This window comes from Aureobasidium subglaciale (genome assembly GCF_000721755.1).
Source record: "Aureobasidium subglaciale EXF-2481 unplaced genomic scaffold scaffold_9, whole genome shotgun sequence".
Lineage (NCBI taxonomy): Eukaryota > Fungi > Ascomycota > Dothideomycetes > Dothideales > Saccotheciaceae > Aureobasidium > Aureobasidium subglaciale.
Genome location: NW_013566986.1, coordinates 60,122 through 77,308, shown reverse-complemented (window position 1 = coordinate 77,308; position 17,187 = coordinate 60,122). Strand labels below are relative to the sequence as shown.

The 17,187-nt window shown below is 51.4% G+C and overlaps 7 protein-coding genes across 7 annotated transcripts; 3 read left to right on the top strand and 4 right to left on the bottom strand.

The window, feature by feature from the left end:
• Positions 1–1,013: 1,013 nt before the first annotated feature.
• On the bottom strand, positions 1,014–2,579 carry AUEXF2481DRAFT_676120 (uncharacterized protein). Its single transcript, XM_013488857.1, has 2 exons — positions 2,414–2,579; positions 1,014–2,357 (listed from the first exon to the last, which is right to left on the bottom strand). Exon 2 carries the CDS (start codon positions 2,101–2,103, stop codon positions 1,165–1,167), a length of 939 nt encoding a protein of 312 aa, XP_013344311.1. The 5' UTR covers positions 2,104–2,357; positions 2,414–2,579; the 3' UTR covers positions 1,014–1,164.
• Positions 2,580–2,758: 179 nt separating this feature from the next.
• Positions 2,759–4,557, bottom strand: AUEXF2481DRAFT_4554 (uncharacterized protein; the record flags this gene model as incomplete). The annotated part of the gene is made up of 2 exons (XM_013488589.1): positions 2,759–2,874; positions 2,934–4,557. The coding sequence occupies 2 exons, from the start codon at positions 4,555–4,557 to the stop codon at positions 2,759–2,761; spliced, it is 1,740 nt and encodes a 579-aa protein (XP_013344043.1).
• A 255-nt stretch (positions 4,558–4,812) lies between these two features.
• Positions 4,813–6,013, top strand: AUEXF2481DRAFT_29013 (uncharacterized protein; the record flags this gene model as incomplete). The annotated part of the gene is made up of 2 exons (XM_013488664.1): positions 4,813–5,364; positions 5,414–6,013. The coding sequence occupies 2 exons, from the start codon at positions 4,813–4,815 to the stop codon at positions 6,011–6,013; spliced, it is 1,152 nt and encodes a 383-aa protein (XP_013344118.1).
• An 858-nt stretch (positions 6,014–6,871) lies between these two features.
• Positions 6,872–10,697, bottom strand: AUEXF2481DRAFT_4552 (uncharacterized protein; the record flags this gene model as incomplete). The annotated part of the gene is made up of 2 exons (XM_013488588.1): positions 6,872–10,157; positions 10,336–10,697. The coding sequence occupies 2 exons, from the start codon at positions 10,695–10,697 to the stop codon at positions 6,872–6,874; spliced, it is 3,648 nt and encodes a 1,215-aa protein (XP_013344042.1).
• Positions 10,698–11,116: 419 nt separating this feature from the next.
• On the top strand, positions 11,117–13,189 carry AUEXF2481DRAFT_54354 (uncharacterized protein; the record flags this gene model as incomplete). Its single annotated transcript, XM_013488800.1, has 1 exon — positions 11,117–13,189. A coding segment is annotated over one exon (2,073 nt), but the record flags the coding sequence as incomplete, so codon positions are not given.
• A 734-nt stretch (positions 13,190–13,923) lies between these two features.
• AUEXF2481DRAFT_4550 (uncharacterized protein) lies at positions 13,924–14,454 on the bottom strand (the record flags this gene model as incomplete). The annotated part of the gene is made up of 1 exon (XM_013488587.1): positions 13,924–14,454. One exon carries the CDS (start codon positions 14,452–14,454, stop codon positions 13,924–13,926), a length of 531 nt encoding a protein of 176 aa, XP_013344041.1.
• A 599-nt stretch (positions 14,455–15,053) lies between these two features.
• AUEXF2481DRAFT_65112 (uncharacterized protein) lies at positions 15,054–16,832 on the top strand (the record flags this gene model as incomplete). Its single annotated transcript, XM_013488809.1, has 3 exons — positions 15,054–15,273; positions 15,329–15,521; positions 15,584–16,832. The coding sequence occupies 3 exons, from the start codon at positions 15,054–15,056 to the stop codon at positions 16,830–16,832; spliced, it is 1,662 nt and encodes a 553-aa protein (XP_013344263.1).
• Positions 16,833–17,187: the final 355 nt, after the last annotated feature.

Sequence of the window (17,187 nt, the reverse complement as noted above, 5' to 3'; positions counted from 1 at the left end):
AAGAATAGGTCTGGTACCATTAACCTTCCTGCCGGACAAGCTTTTAGCTACAAGTTCATCAAGGTAAACAGTGATGGCAGTGTGACTTGGGAATCCGACCCGTGAGTACTGATTGAACTGTTCAAACTTCCCACAAACCACTGATGTTATTCCCAGAAACCACAGTTATACCGTTCCAGCTGCTTGTGGTGTCACAACTGCTACTGTCAGCAATACCTGGCAGGGTTGAACGAAAGCTAAATGAGCAGATGGGTAAAAAAGAGCGACTCCATATTGTCATGGCTGAGATAAAAGTATCCCGGGATAATCAACATGACAAAGAACACTAAATGAAGTGAAGACACATCAGCGAGTATTATCAAAAAAGAGTCGATAGCAATATATCCCAACTTTGACGTGCTTTTTGTTGCAAAACACCCGTCCTTGACTGTTTTTTTACTTCAATTCTGATTATTTTGATATACCTCGCACATGAAAAATTATGGAATCAACCCCATCACTTGGATATCTTGAAACAAGTAGACAATTTGGACGTTGGATTTCTGTTGTTGACATTTGGTCTCGTGATGATACACAGAGTCATTGCCCGTCCTCTGCAAGTTTTCCGACCCATCTCCTGACCGGGTTCACTAATTACTCGAGTAACTGCATAATACACAAAGCTCCAACGACGAGAGACCAAAAACTCCGAGATGCGGTGACTGACCTCTTTGCTAGACCCATACATGCTTACGGCATCAGCATGTGCTTCTTCTTTGAATCCCTTTTCTCTCTCTTGTTTAGCGTCTCGAAAAACAGCGACCTCTCTCTCGATAAATACCGGTCCCATCCCTTGATTCGCTTCATCTTTCTCATGGTCTGACTCGAGAAAATTCAAGCTTGCGACGTCTGGTGAGCCGAACGGTCCAAATTGGGATGCGTCATGCCAACGTATGAGATTTTATGCGTATCAATGGCTTGCTTATCATCACATGAAAGCGCCATGTGGAAGAATGAAACTGCAAAGATGTGTAATTGAAGCATCGATTAAAAAGATTGTCATTTCAAGCTTCCCTTGTCGGTGATTTGCAGGTGGGTATCAATGTATATTCTGCCAGCGATTATGTCTCTCATCCCTTTCTCTCCGTCTCTCGAGCAAACTCCCGGTACCTCCCTCGCGCTATATCAGCGGTGAAGATCTCTACTCCTCTTTCTGTCCAATCTTCTGTTCACAGCACCCAGCACAACCTTGAGAATGCCATCTGCAGAAAGATGTTCTCCCTCAGCGCCCTTGAACGGCACTGTGTCAACCATATCCCTCAACTCTGTACCAGCAATCTCCGCCAAGTCGTCGTCCAGAGCGCGCAAATGTGCACGAGCACCTTCATCCCTGCCAACTTGGAAGAACTGAATACCGATTTGCCAAGCAGGAGCATCCATCTTGTCGAGTTTCTTGGCGCAGCTGATCAGTGGTGCTTCTACATCATCACTGGGTTCGCCATCGGTGATGATGATCAAATTCAATGGCTTCACCGCTTCCGGACCTCTTTGCTCGCATTGGCGAATATAAGGTCGCAGAATAGAGTCCAGACGTTGACCAGTAGGTGTTCCACCGCGAGGTCTCACACTAGAAAAGATCTCGCGAACAGTAGCCGGCGAAGTGACGTTTTTGTGATATTGGTTTTCTGGGTTGTTGAGGAAGAGGATGTCGATGCCGTCGGCGTCGTGGGCTACGCAGATGGGGGTGATTGCTTCTAGAGCTTCTTGAGTTTCGCGCCAGCGGCTGCCTGCCATGGAACCGGAGTCGTCGATTAGGAAGATTGTGTCAAAGGTGCTCAGAAAGGCGTAGGGGTCGTCGGCTGTTTGGTTCTGCGGCGATGATATAGCTATTGAGGGGACTACGGGTGCGGCATTTGAGACTGGTGAGTATGCTGGTGGTGCAGTGCCTTGAGCTAGAGGGGCTGCAGCTGGAGGTGGTGGGTCGTATTGGCTTTTCATGGTGCCTGTTCTTGATGGTGTGCCGTAAGGGTCCTGGATTGTGGGATATGCGCGCGAGTTGTTTTGTGCGTTTCCACTGCTGCTGGTCGAGACCTTGCGCTTGATGCTGCCTAGGAGATTGCGCATGTCGTCTGTTATGATGATATGTGATTGTCGATTGATGGATAGAAAATTGTTTGGTCGCGAGTTGTTTGTGTAGGAAGTCACGTAGGAGTAAGTTGGAAGAGGGGGAAGGTCTTATGTAAAAGAATCCAAGACCTTGTGAGCTTGGTCTTGTGATGTAAAGGGTCAGCTGTAAACGAGTGCAGACAGACTTTCAGGGAATAGGACGGGTATTCCGGAGTCTAGTCTGGCACACTTGAGTTGATTCATGTCTTGGTCTACGTGAACGCCGTTGCTGTTATACTTGCTCGCCCTCACTGCGCAACAAACTTACCAATACCAGCATAGCCGCGCGCCTGCTTCCTGTGAGTCCGCATTCAGGCAATCCTCAGCCTCTCATCTCGACTACTGTTCTACAATAAGAGAAGGAGCAATCAACTGTTTGGAATTTGAGGCTTTGCACGCAACGCGAGGTTTACTGGTTAGGAAGGCGCAGCTTGCACAGCCAAGCACAGCCTACGAGTCCCGCTGCGTGGATGATGCCGACTCCGCCTTGGGGCTGCCTTGAGCCGAGATATCGCCGGTCCAGGCATCAAGGCATTCATGCAGCACGACTCTCGACCGTGAGATCGAAGGCTTGTTCATGTTCTTTTCATTCAGGCTATACCTGGTAATACATCTATGCAAATGCAGCGTCATCATCACCGGAGTCCATATCCTCATCATCCATGTCCATATCTCCATCGTCCTCACCAAGTCCCTCGAATACCATGAACTTTTCATTCTTGATTTCGGCTGTGGTGAAAGCGTTAGCAATGTTTTTCGTGATGGTAGAATCAAGGCAGAGAACTTACTTCCCCACTTGACAACATAGCCAGGCTGAACCTCGCATTCTGTCAGGCGTGTCTTGTCCTCATCCTTGGGGCCGCCTCCTTCAATCTTGCATCTCTTGCCAACGATACAACCGGTGAGTGTGACATTATCGCCGATGGTGCAACCGTCCATCAGCAGGCACCTCGTCAATCTTGCGCCATTGCCAATACTGCAGCCGACACCGATGACAGATTCCTTGATGTTGACTCTGCTTCCGATTGTGACATTCTCAGCCACTAGTGAATCAACTTCGCTGACACGTGTTTGTTGCTGGATCATGTCTGGATGTGCGACCTTTGCGGCGTGTGCGAAGGGTGATGGTGTGACTCCAGTCGCTGTGGCTTCTGCGACTGAAGGAAGTTTTGCTAGGCGGAGGGAGATGCTGAGGAGGAGAGATGAAGTATCGACACGGCGGATAAGCGGTTGGTTGGTTGCGTCGGTAAGAGGAGGCTGGACGTATGCCAGAATCGGGGGCACTATCAAGGGATCTTGAGGGTCGTTGTCTGTCTGTAGGTTTCCAGGTACGCGCGAAGCAAAAGTATCTGGTGAGCGGTTGATGGAAGAAGCGGTGGGACGGCTCATGGATGTTGTGCTCATGGCAGCCAGATCGACCTCCTCGTCGAGCTGCATGCTGCTTGCCATCATCAGATCGTCTGCATCCGGTGTTGAGGGAGTGTCGTTCAGGACTTGGCGCAGGTTCAACTTGTCAGCCAGACCCTGTTGCCAGCCAGCCTTTGCCCACCATCCAATAACATCCTCAGACAGTGAATCAAAGGCCTCGTTCTCCTTGATCATGTCCTTGACCCAGAAAGGCAGGAAGTAGATGTGGGCGTCTCTGTGTGAAGTCTTGATCTTGATCTTTCCGTGTTGACGTAGTAGGGCGTGACGCAGAGGGAAGCTCTTCTGCTCTTCTGTGATGTCCTTGACGGTACTTGTGGGGATGCTCAAAACGAGCTTCTCGACATGAGATCTGAGATGTCCCTCAGGAGCGGGAACAGCAGGGCGCGGTAGGGGAGTTGTCGCGACCAAATCCGTCTCGTCGCCCTTTTGACTGACGCCTTCAAGGCCCTTTGTAGGATACCACACGGCCAGACCTCCTCTACGACCACTCTTTTCACCACCCATTGTCATGCGCACAGCCTGTCCATCAACCATACCACCAGTAGCACCTCCAAGACCAGCTTCGAGCACCATCCATGATTGCAAGAGAGCAGAACCTTCGAGATCGCAGATCAAGTCGCAGGGCAGAACAATAAAATCAGTGGTGATGGCCTTTTGCACCTCGGGAGTGCGGAAGATCTCTGCAGTTCCAGTAGTTTGTGTCAAGGACTCGGGGCAGAGCAGTTCAGGTCTGGGAACGGCAAGACTTGTGAGGTGAGGATTTTGGGCGAGGGCGGACTCCAGAGGGGCAGCACTCTCAGGGGGTGTGATCAGAGTGATGTTTGTGACGCCCATGCGATAACACCAGTCCAGAGGGTACCATACCATAGGACGGTTGGCGATGGGTACCAGAGCTTTGGGGTAGTCTGCGACATTCGAGGTAAAGGTATTGAGTGACAATCCAGGTCCGCACAAAATAAAGGCCTGGAAGCCGGCGTACGGCATGTTTGTTGCGTGTGGCATCCCGGATGTGTGTGATTATCCTCCTCTTATTGTCTTCTCCCAGTGGAATCAAGTTGCGATGGTATAATTCTTCCGACAAATATTGTGACGCATTTCGACAGAATTTCGCGATCAAGTCGAAGCCTCCCGCAGCGCGAACACGCCAAGAATTGCGGGGACGATATACACCACACGACGCGACCGCGACCATGTTTCATGTGATAAGGTAGCAAAGACTCTGATGTAAATCTCAATGCAATGGATCGCTACGATGCTGCCCGGCGAAGGCAGGTTCGTCCTGGCAGATCAACATTAGGATACTGGATACCCCTGGTCGTAACGGTGACGATTGCCACGGCTGGCTTAGCCGCCTGGATCTGGAGTGAACGCCAGCAAGACGACGATGCCGATAATGCTCGACATGACGACGACAAACACGACCACCCCTTGGACTATCCTGAAGAGTTGACCGAAGATCAATACGATACTCCTGAACCCCGCGACCAAGGCTTCTTGGCTCGAGTGACTGGCCGCACTCCTTCACCACAGCAATTGTTCGACAATGCTGGCCAACGTATCCGTTCTGCTGTGGGACTATCAGACCAAAGCTCTGGACGAGGACAAGAAGAAACAGGAGAACCTGCCTTTTCCGACAACGAACATTGGAATGAGGAAGCTGAGAGCAAGCGCACACAACGACCTGCTTCTCAATCTACTACAAACAAGTCGAGAAGATCAGTAGTCATCGTGCTCAACGCAGATGACAGGGAGCATGAAGAAGAAAGTTCTGCCTATATCACTGAACACGCTGTGGGTTTGCAACTGTCAATTTCACCTTGGACTTTCTAACCCTCTATAGTCCATCCTCTCGCACCTTCCGGAAGACATTAACCCAGCCACCACAAGTTTGTTCATCCTCATCTATGCTCCCAACCAAACTTCCCTCCCGGATCTTCCCACTCCAGCTTCCGTCTCAACCACTCTTTCATCCTCATATGCATCTGTGTCGTACCCCGGCTCATCTTCATCCTCTCCATCCTCAAAATCACTATTTGATGCTCTCTGGCAAAAGTCATTGTCTCTGGTAGACAAGCCATCACAAGTTTTGCCATTCTCGACACCCACAGGTTACATACATATCCTGCGACACCTATCCCCTTCTCTAGTCTATCTCACCGATATCCCCACTCTATCAGGCCACAACGGAGAACACGTCCAACAACTCAAAGGCTGGGTAGGCCAAACAATCCTCGTAGTAGGCGACGACGGCGCCGGCGGTCTCCTCGACACCGAAACAGAAACCGAAGACGAAGACTCACGTAGAGGCAAAGCCAAAGAAGCAACAAGTTCCAAATGGTGGGAAACCTCGAATCTCGTGGGTCTGGGAAAAGATGTAGAAGTTGTAGATATCAGCCGCATGGGCGAAGATTGGTGGAGAAGAGTTGCAAACTCGAATTAATTCATCCTGATCCAGGTACATATGTACAGAAACACTTATGAAGTATGAAGAAGAGACGAGCTTTGTGATAAACCTAGGTCACAGAGCCACTGCAAGAAGAACCACAACCACAGACTCGACACACGGGAGCTCAAGATATTTTTCCTTTCGTGCATCGACCGGTGTCGTTTCGTCCGCTCCAGCCCCTCTCCTCAAACAAAGAAAAACCAAGGGACGAGCACAATATCGTACTTGTCCAGGTAGTCGCACACCGGAATTTTTGGTGTTGAGTCAGTGATGTGATGTTGCAAAACCCGAGGATGGTAAGAGTTATGTGCTGGTACTGCAGAGATGAGGTGTTGAATGTGATGGAGTACAGTAAATGATGCTCTTGGGCGCATGTGAATAAAGTCACTTGAGTGGAAGAAAACCTGGGAAGTGACGAGTAGGATGATGTTATATCTCCTCCTCTGTAGCAGAGAAATTTTGTGGTTTGTAAAAACGCAAGGTAATTTTCTCATCATAGGCTCTGTCCATGGAGAAGAGTATAAAGTTGTATCTCCATGGGGTAGGATTCTATCTCCTTTCCTACAATCTGGGCTGTTATGTAATTGTAAGAATGCAGCGTGTTTTTTTTTCGCATTACGACCTGTATTTGCGGAGAGTGTAATTTGGCGCTCGTCTCCTTCTGTATAGCAGGGGTTTTTATGGACCTGTAGAAAGGGGCTAGGTGTTTTTCATTTCGTGATCTTCGTCAATGGAGAGTGAGTACATGGTGGTCGGCAACAAGAGATAGATCATTATAACGGCAAGATTATCGGCTGACAAAAAGATGAATGTATGCAAATGAGATTTTTGGTTTCCAACGAGTGTATATATCTAGTGATCATCTTCTCCATGCTCAGTACTTGCGAGACTAGCTCCAGACAATGATGGCGTCTCTTCTTTGGGCGTTTGAGGAACCTTGTCCTTTTTCTTGCCGACTCCAAACATGCTGCTCCATGATCTGACACTGCCTTTTCCTTTCTCGCTTTCCATACTCTTGCTCATGCTTTCCTCATCTTCAACATCCAGCAGCTGAGACTCGCGCTTGGACCTCTCGGTAGTGGAGCGTGTAAAGGTTGGGAATTGGAACTTTCCGCTGCTGTGCTTGCGGGTAAGTTTTGACATGAGGGATGAGCCTTTGTTGGAGGTGATGGATGTCGAGGGAGCCGAATCAGAAGCTGTGTAGCTGATGCTGCGATCTAGACTATCGCGAGAGTCGGACAAGATAGATGACGCAGTGTTGATGGATTGAGCATCTCTAGACTCGCGACCAATCTCTGGTGATGACGGTGGATCAAGATCTAGAGGCAAAGGCTGGTGTGGTGCCTTGAAAGGAGAGGTGATTGGTGTTGCGCGAATCAAATTGATTCTATCATCTTCCTCGTCTTCTGCATCTGATGATATCGAACTAGGTCGCGAGAAGAGAGAGCGGAAATCTTTGGCTGCTGGATTCAACTTGGGGTCGGGAATGTTGCGCTTGAGCATGTGAGCAGGCTTCGTGCCGATCGGTGCAAGACTGGCTGTCGACTGCGGCGGGCTGAAGGCATAGGAGCTGTTGTTGTCCATATCATCAAGCATATCATAAGAGAGACTACCACCAGATTGACCGTGCTGAATCGAAGGGCGTCTTGATGTTTGTCTGCTCGAAGAATTCCACATGTTGTGTGGCACTGCTGGAGCTGCCATCCAGTCAGAGCTGAGCGGGCTGCTTCTCTGATTGTATGGTTCGTTTGATGACCAGAGACCCCATGACGAGCTATCCTGAGAAGGTCTAGGCAGCTCATTGGAGTGTACGGAGATCGGACGTGGAGATGATCTACCATCGTCTTTGCCCAGATTGCTCAACACATTGGACCTCTCGTTCAAGGCAGCAGCTCGGTCTTGACCAAGGATTGCAGCCCAGCCATCAGTCTTGGCACCGAACATGTTAAACGGCCTCCTTCGCACGGCGATATGTTTCTGCGTTGGCAGACTTTCTGCACCCATGCTTTTAGTGTGCCCAGTGGTCCTTCCTAGATTGAGGCCGAAAAAGTTGCCAGAGTGACTGCTGTTGCGGCGACGGCCAGAGCCGGCGAGTTCATCTGCTTCGTCATTGCGTGGTAAAGATTGACTCTGTGACTTGCTCAAGGAGCCCAAGGCCGGACCTTCTTCTGAAAGTGTCTTGCCACGCTGGCGATTGAGCTTGTCGAGACCGAGAATCTGACCGAATCGACTAGCACCCGTATGAGGAGCACTACCGCTTGCTGCACGAGCAGATCGATTGGATCTGATGGAGCGACGATCGCTGTCCATGCCTGTCTCGGGAGAGTGGAAAATCAAATTATTTGCACTAGCACGTGGACTGGCCAGCAAGCTTGGAGAATTACTGCCGACCGAGCCTGGGCTCGTGGGACCCTGGAGCTGATCGAATGGCCTTGAAGCGCCTAGCCCAGCACCCAAACCCGGGAGAACAGCGGGAGGGAGGAAATCTTCGTCAGCATTGCTCAGTAGGCCTGCAGGCAAGAGTTCTGCGCCTGCACTGGGGCTCATCGGAGCCCCGCCAGTCAGCTTGTCGATCTCAGCAGGGGAGAAGTCATCCAAGGGACGATCCAGAGTCATGCCGTTATTAAAGTTGAAGAAGGAGGAAGCAGAGGTGGTGAAGCCAGGCGGAATGGTTGTTGGACCAGATGTAGCTAGTGCACTGCTGAAAGCGGGTGCGGTGGAAGGTGCGAAAGGAGAACCGTTAGAGTTGTTCGCCGACGGACCGCTTGGGGGACGTCTCTGACGCAGACTGCTGGCTCTCGAGATGGGTTGGTCGAAGATTGGCGGAATAGCAGAAGCCATGTGGGTTATCTCGGACTGACGTTGCTTGACGAGGGAGAGTTGACTGATGGCTGTTTCAAAGTAGCGGCGTGCGGCATCCATGTTCTGGTGAGCAATCACGTATTGTTCCTCCAATCTACGCAATCTCTCTGCCCACTGGCGATCCTCCTCAGCCTCTATGGCGGCAAGAGCGTCATTGTGCTCGTTTGGCTCGGAGCCGCTGGGTGAATCAGTCATTTCTCTCTCCAGCTTCTTGATCTGAGCGCCAACTTCCTTGTTCTCATCTTCCATGCTGCGAAGTGTTTGCAGTTCTTGAGCATGCTTCTCTAGCAATTCCACCTTTTCACGCTCCGTGTCTTGCAGTAATGTCTGTTTCTGTTCCTCAATGCTGCCCATGTCTTCCGTTATCTGCGCCATCTCTTTCTGCCATCTTGCAGCATCGTCCTTGAGCTTTTGCCTTTCGCTCTGCTTCTGTTGGAGAGCCTTTTCTTGTGCGTTCTTCTTGTTCTGAGCAGCCTGGTTGTTCCGTTCCAGAGCGTTGACCTGTTTGCGAAGGTCCCGGCTAGTGTCATCCTTCTCTTTCAACTCGCCTCTCAGCTCATCACGTTCCTTGACCAGACTAGCTTTTGCGGCAATGGCCTCCTGTTCCTCCTCTTGAATCTGTCTGTCAACTTCGGCAGTTTCGCGACCAATCTCATCCAGTTTCTCCGTCAAAGCCTGCTGGTTGTCGCCCGAGCCATCTTCATCGTTTGCCTCGTCGAAGGACGAGAGCTGAGTATCGAGGCCAGGCAACGGCGATGGACGTCTGCCGAAAAGACTCTTCTTGGCTTGAAGGGGACCGTTGCTTGTCTCGCGGACAAGTGGAGGCGGAGTTGCAGGAATGGCCGGGGTATCTGGCTGAAAGACGTGCAGCGGACGTATCACAGGGCCAGAGGAAGCCGACTCGGTCGACCACGACGGGTCGAAGAAATCCTGAGAGTCGGCCGACTTTGTACAGAGACGGATGGGGCTACTGGCAGCGCGGAATTCGACAGCATTGACGGTAATGACGCGTACGATATACAGCTGGTTCGGACGTAGATTGGAAATGGCGAATGACGTGTTGGCGTGAGAGATCTGGCCAACTATGGAGCCGTTTAACTGAATTTCATAGCGATGCATGGACTTGCGATCGTCGACAGCCTTCCAGTGCAGAACGAAGCCATCGGCCTTGATCCCAGCGAGGTCGACATGAGGGTGTTGAGGGATCTCGCATCCGAGAAGACCAACAAGTTCTTCTAGAGGCTTGTGGATGACAAGCCAGGCACGGTAGGTGAGCCTATGAGTAACAGTCAGCACGTGCTACTGCAAGCGTGGATCGTAAAGGAGGGCACGGTGTAAGAGGAAGATACTAGAGGGAAGAAGGCACGGAAGAAAAGGAAGGCACGAGGGACAAGAAGAGAGACAAGGGCGACGGGAGAGAAAGTGCAAAAGACGGGAGCATGGGGACTAGATACCAGACAAGAGCGGCGCCAACACACAGGCGGTTGAAGGTGGTGCTGAAGAGCAGATAGGCGTTGTCCAGCAACATGAGCAGGCGCATGGCTTTGAGAGAGGAAGGATGGGGCAGACTTGCAAAAGCGGCAGTGTCGCCCGCCGCCCGGAAAGCCTGGTCAAGTCGGAGTCCACTCGGTCGCGTCAAGAGCAGCCCACCAGCATCCGTGTAGATTCGGTATGCTAAACTGCTGGCGAACAATAGAGTGGTATAGATGTCGGTATCGGCATGTACACTGACGGGAGCTACATGTATCAAAGGGGAAATGGATGCGAGAGCGGAGCGGCGTGGATTGGCTGCTCCTGCCATGTGCTTGGCGGGCATGAAGATCAATTTGACAGGCCAGCGGCCCGAGGCTTCTTTTGGCCTGGTGCTTTGCATACAGCGACCGCGACTGCCTAATTCTGCTCGAGCTTCTTCTCGGAAACTGTCACATGTCAGTAAGAATGATATCACATGCAGTTGATTCTGCTGCTCCAGCGTGGGCACGGTCGTATGAGCAGAAAATATGAAGCCGGTCAAGGTCGTGTTCATCGAGATGCTGTCGTACGAGAGGCACATTATATATCGTTTCTGACTCCGCGTTTCCCGCATCAGCTGTTCAAGCTGCTCTCGGGCCTGCGTTGCTTGGACACTTTTGTTTTATCCGCATACTTTCTTACATACTCAATCATTCTCGCTCGCTCTGCTCCTGCTGCCCACATGCCCTTCCCCCCGAGTTGACTTAATAATCCGTCGGCGCCATGCAATACGTGCGATCCCTGTCCGGCTCCGTCTCCAAGACGTGGAATTCTATCAACCCGGCCACGCTGTCAGGCGCAATCGACGTCATTGTAGTCGAGCAAGAAGACGGCTCTCTTGCATGCTCACCATTCCACGTCCGCTTCGGCAAGTTCTCGCTACTCCGACCGTCGGAAAAGAAGGTCGAGTTCAAGGTCAACGATGAGCGTCGCGACTATCCCATGAAGCTGGGAGAGGGGGGTGAGGCCTTCTTTGTCTTCGAGACGTCGTCCAGCGTGCCCGAAGCTCTGCAGACGTCTCCCCTGGTCTCACCTGCACAGAGTCCAGACTTCAAGTCGGCAGAGTCGTCTGCTCTCGCCGAGCCAGACACGTTCGACCTCAACTCGCTGTCGGCCACGCTCCCTGCCACCCCCACATACAACAGAAGAGAGCACGCCAAATCCATTGCTGCAATCAACTTCAACCCCCTCCATTCTTCCGAACGACGAGCTCAGAGCGACAACGGCCAAGCCACCTCACTAGACGACCAAGCCATCACTACCGACAACCCTAAGCCCGTACTCGCACACCTCCACCGCTCTGCCACCGACGATGCCGTTCCCGTCGCAAAGGCAGCCATCAGCGCCTCGATGAAGACAAGCGATCCATTCCCCGTGCCCGTGGCCTCGGACTCTTCTCGCTCTCGAACCGAACGTTCATCGAGCCCACCGCCCGTCTCTGCCGAAGAGGCCATGACAAGAGCTATCAATCTTTCGAAGAAGTTGTGGGGCTCCAACATTCCTTCCCAAGTCACCGACAAGGGCGATATCATGCTGGACATGACAGGCTACAAGAGCAGTGAAGACGAAGGCTTGCGTGCAGAGGTTCTGGCTAGAAAGATCCTGTCAGAAGAGCTGGAAGGCAATTATGACATTGGTTCCTTGATCGGTGCAGACGAGAAGGGTAATCTATGGATCTACAGCAGCGAGGAAGCCAAAGAGCAGGCCAACAGGAAGGTCGCCCAAGGTCTGAATGTCCTGCAACCAGCTGGCTATACTTCAACAGACGCTCTGTCGGATCCTGGTTACCACTCGGATGACTCTCGCAGCGAAACGTCTGCCACATATACTGCTACACACATGCGACGAGACTCTGACAGCGCTGTGGGTCTGTCTTCAGGTCCTGCATCTCCTCAAGCTGCTGGTGATCCAAACCGAAACTACGCAAAGACACTTCGCCTGACAAGCGACCAACTCAAATCTCTAGATCTCAAGCCGGGGCCTAATACCATGAGCTTCAGCGTTAACCGCGCTACCTGTACTGCCATGATCTACCGATGGCGTTGGGATGTACCCATTGTCATTTCGGACATTGACGGCACAATCACTAAATCCGACGCACTCGGCCACGTTTTGAACATGATTGGTCGTGATTGGACCCATCTTGGTGTGGCCAAGCTGTTCAGCGAGATCTCAGCCAATGGCTACAACATCATGTATCTGACCTCCCGGTCAGTCGGTCAGGCAGACACGACGAGAAACTATCTTGCAAACGTGGTACAAGACGGAGGCTTCAAACTACCACGAGGGCCGACCATCATGAGTCCCGATCGTACCATTGCAGCATTACGACGCGAGGTGTATCTCCGGAAACCAGAAGTCTTCAAGATGGCCTGTCTGCGCGACATCATGGCCCTGTTTACCGGACTCGGAGGCAGCAACAACGCGGATGCGGCTGGTCCTACCACCTCGGCCGAGAGCAAAACCGGGTTGGTCGGTAAGTCCAGCGGTAAGGGTGGGTCTCCATTCTACGCAGGCTTTGGCAACCGTCTCACAGATGCGCTCTCATATCGTTCTGTCAACATTCCCAGCACGAGGATCTTCACTATCAACTCCAATGCAGAAGTCTCGCTGGATTTACTATCACTGAATACATACAAGACTGGCTATGTAAGCATGCGCGAGATTGTAGACCACTACTTCCCGCCTACAGCACTACTCGTCAAAGGTGGTGGTGAAGAGTTTACAGACTTCAACTACTGGCGTGAGAAGCCGCTAGAACTTGCCGACTTCTCTGCATCAGAGAGCGACGACGACTCCAGTGATGGTGGCTCAATACGAGGGGGCATGAGAGGAAACAACAGATCCCGCGCCAACACGCGACGATTTAGCGAAGACGAGGGCGATATGGGCGATAGCTACCTCTCAGAAGCTCGACGTAGCGTTGAAGAGGATGACGAGGACAATGCCGCCATGTATCACTCCGTCCTCGAGTCTGTCGAAGGTGGCGATCGAGATGAAGAGGATGACGACGAGGACTACGATGAAGACGAGGAGAGCAATCAGGATGATGATGAAGTGGAGGGCTTCGAAGAACGAGATCTTCCTATTCGATTAGCGTCTACATCTAGAGCATCGACTGCATAAAGATGGCATGATTTTCTTGGTAAAGCGCACACTTTCACTCTACTCTGTCCAGACAGACTTGGTCCTTTTTGTGTAACATTATGAATCTGGTAATATCACTTCTCACACCACCATATCTTGTGCCTTGGAATTTGGATGGCTGCAGCAGGATATGCCTGAAGTTACACATCATAAGGATGTGATTCTACGCAGTATTGATTGATATGCCTGTCCGTAAGTCACACATAGAAGGTGACCAGCAGAACAATAGACAGGGTCACCCAGAGGTCGAGCGGATGATCCTGTCTTCCAATGCGCAATGAGACAACAGACCTGATCCTTGTTTTGTACCCAGGAGGCTGAGCAAATGTACAATCGAGTCTCTTTACAACGCATCGAGTCTGGTTCGGGATTGGATAGATACATTAGGTGACTGATAAGCGACGATTGCCGCCAAACTTCTGTGCACCAGTCTTTTCTTGTGCCAACCAATCCAAGACTTGCTGTGCACTCTGGTCTGGCGGAAAGACAGGATACCAAATCTTGACAACCTTGCCATCTACAATGGCAAGGGTAATTCTCTTGGTAAGCTTCTTGCCTTCCCAGTCGATAGTCGGCAAGCTCAATGCCTCGACAAAGTCCAGCTTCTCGTCACTGAGCAATTCGAATGGAAGATGCAATCTCGTCTTGGCTTCTTGTTGATAAGTCGAGCTTTGCGTGCTCAGACCAAAGATCTTGTTTACACCTGCGGTCATGAATTCTCTCTGAGTGTCTCTAAATGAACATGCTTGTGGAGTGCAGCCACGAGCTCCAGGAATGGAGTTCCAAGAGTCTGGGATAGTTTCGCCTGGCGCTCCAGTTCGAGGGTAGCAAAACAAAATCACCAGACCTTGGAGGGACGAGATCTTCACCAGTGTATCATTGGTAGCTGGAAGTGAGAGAGGCGGTATAGTCATGCCAGGTAAATGGTCGCAAGCTCCATCATCGGTAGGGACGGGTATATCGGTAGGAAAAGTTGAGTCTTGTAAGCTCCGTCAACCTCTGATCATCTCTCAAGCGTGTCTGATACATGCTACTCACGGGACATTATCGCTAGATTGACACGGTCTATGCTCGTAGCAACAGTATCAAATGTATAGAGTTGTTGTCGTGTTTGGTGACCTTGATGTACTGGATCGAGGTGTAGGGTCGCCAGATGGCCATAGCTCCTCGTTCGTCGGCGGCTTGGGCCTTGTTCAGCGGGGCAGACAGCATGATGACGAGCAGATCGCAGCAAAAGGTGCGGGATCGAGCTTCATGATGATGAGATGCAGCGAATCACCAACGAGCACAAACAGGATGACCGCTTCCACTCAATAAACTGCCGTCACGATATCTGGACATTCTCGTGTCTCCTCTGTTTCCTTTCTCTTTCCTTTCCCATCCCCAGCCTATGCTTTCATTACGACCATTCCTGACGACCGCATCTGCTCAGTTTCGTCAAATTTCACGACCATCGTCTTTGAGACTTTCAATTACCAGCAACACGGCTTCATTTTCAACCACATTACGCGCCATGGCTACCGAATACAAGATCAAAGGCTTGACCAGCCTCGACCTGAAGAATGGTCAGAAGCAAGAAGTAGAGGTCGATGGCATTGAGGGAGGAAAGGTCCTTCTGGCCAAGGTCAAGGATGAGGTTCATGCCATGAGCGCCAACTGCACCCATTACGGTGCACCCCTGGTTAAGGGTGTTCTTACACCTGAGGGCAGAATTACTTGCCCCTGGCACGGAGGTAAGCTCAACAGCTATTCCCATCTCACCATGCTAGGGCTAACACGACTTCGCAGCCTGCTTCAAGGTTTCCACTGGTGACGTCGAGGATGCACCCGCTCTCGACCCTCTGGCCAAGTTCCAGGTCTACGAGCGTGACGGTGCTGTTTACATCAAGGGCGAGGAGAAGGTCATCAAGGCCAACAGACGCCAACTCAACATCAAGTGCAGTAGCGTAAAGGACAAGGACCACGTCGTTGTCATTGGAAGGTATGTCTCCACTCGCCTCAATACTCAATACACAGTTCAAGCAATCACTGACCCCTTCGCAGCGGAAGTGGTGCCGTCGGTGCCATCGAGGGCCTTCGTGGTGGCGGTTACAAGGGCAAGATCACCGTCGTCTCCCGCGAAAACTCGCAACCTCTCGATCGCACCAAGCTTTCAAAGGCTCTGATGACCGACCAGTCCAAGCTCGCATGGCGCACAATGGACTACTACAAGGAGGCCTCGATCGACTTCACCTGGGGCAACGTCACAAAGGTCGACTTCAACAACAAGTCCGTCGAGACCGAGGATGGCAAGAAGGTCAACTACACCAAGCTCATCATGGCTTCCGGTGGCACTCCCAAGTGGCTTCCAATGGACGGACTCAAGGGTGATCTTGAGAATGTCTTCGTCCTTCGTGCTCTCCCTCATGCCCAGGGTATCATGAAGGCTGCTGGCGAGAACGGTGGCAAGAAGGTAGTCGTTGTTGGCAGCTCCTTCATCGGTATGGAGGTTGGCAACTGCCTCGCTGGCATGAAGCATGATGTCACCATCATCGGTATGGAAGAAGAACCCATGATGGCTGTTATGGGCAAGCAGCTCGGCAAGACCTTCAGAGAGTTGCTCGAGAAGAACGGTGTCAAGTTCAAGATGCAGGCAGAGGTCGAGGGTGCCAAGCCCTCCGAGTCGAACTCCAAGATGGTTGGCTCGGTACAACTCAAGGATGGCACCAACCTCCCTGCTGACCTTGTCATCGAGGGTGTCGGCGTCAGACCCTCGACCGACTACCTCCAGGACGTCAAGGAGATCAAGCTCAACAAGGATGGCTCAATTAACGTTAACGAGAAGTTCGAGGTTGAGGGTCTCAAGGATGTCTTTGCCATTGGCGACATTGCCTCATACCCCTACCACGGACCCGGAGGTAACGGCAAGCTGGTTCGCATCGAGCATTGGGATGTTGCTCAGAACGCCGGTCGCTCGGTCGCTGGCACGATCAACGACCCTTCGGCACCTCCCAAGTCATTCATTCCCGTCTTCTGGTCTGCCCTTGGTGCTCAATTGAGATACTGTGGTAACACGCCCAATGGCTACGACGACGTCATTATCCAAGGCGAGACAGACGCACAGAAGGGCCCCAGCTTCGTTGCATACTACCACAAGGGCGAGGAAATTGTCGCTGTTGCCAGCATGATGAAGGACCCTTACATGACACAGAGCGCCGAACTGATGAGACACAACAAGATGCCCGGCAAGAGCGAGATCCAGAAGGGAGTTGATATCATGGAGATCTCCATCCCATCAGAGATCAAGATTTGAACAAGTCTCGTACGACAAAGACAAGACACGACCTCTCCGCGTCAAGAACGCGACATGTAACGCCAAGATGAATTAAATAGTCACTTTACAATGTTAATGAAACCCGAATTTTCTTCTCACGTTCGACAGTGCTACAAGAGAAAAAAGGTTGAACGACACTATAACTTGCTGGTGGACGAAGGATTTCGTAGGATTCGATAGTCGACACGCTCGGGCAATGAGAAAGATGAAGAAGAGCATTCATCAACGGCATCGGAAAGTGAAGAACGTTGTGGTTTACTGGTTGATGGCTTACCTCGGAAGTGTCGAAAACGGAAGAGCCCTACTTTGGAATGCAGGCTTTGGTTTCGGTACC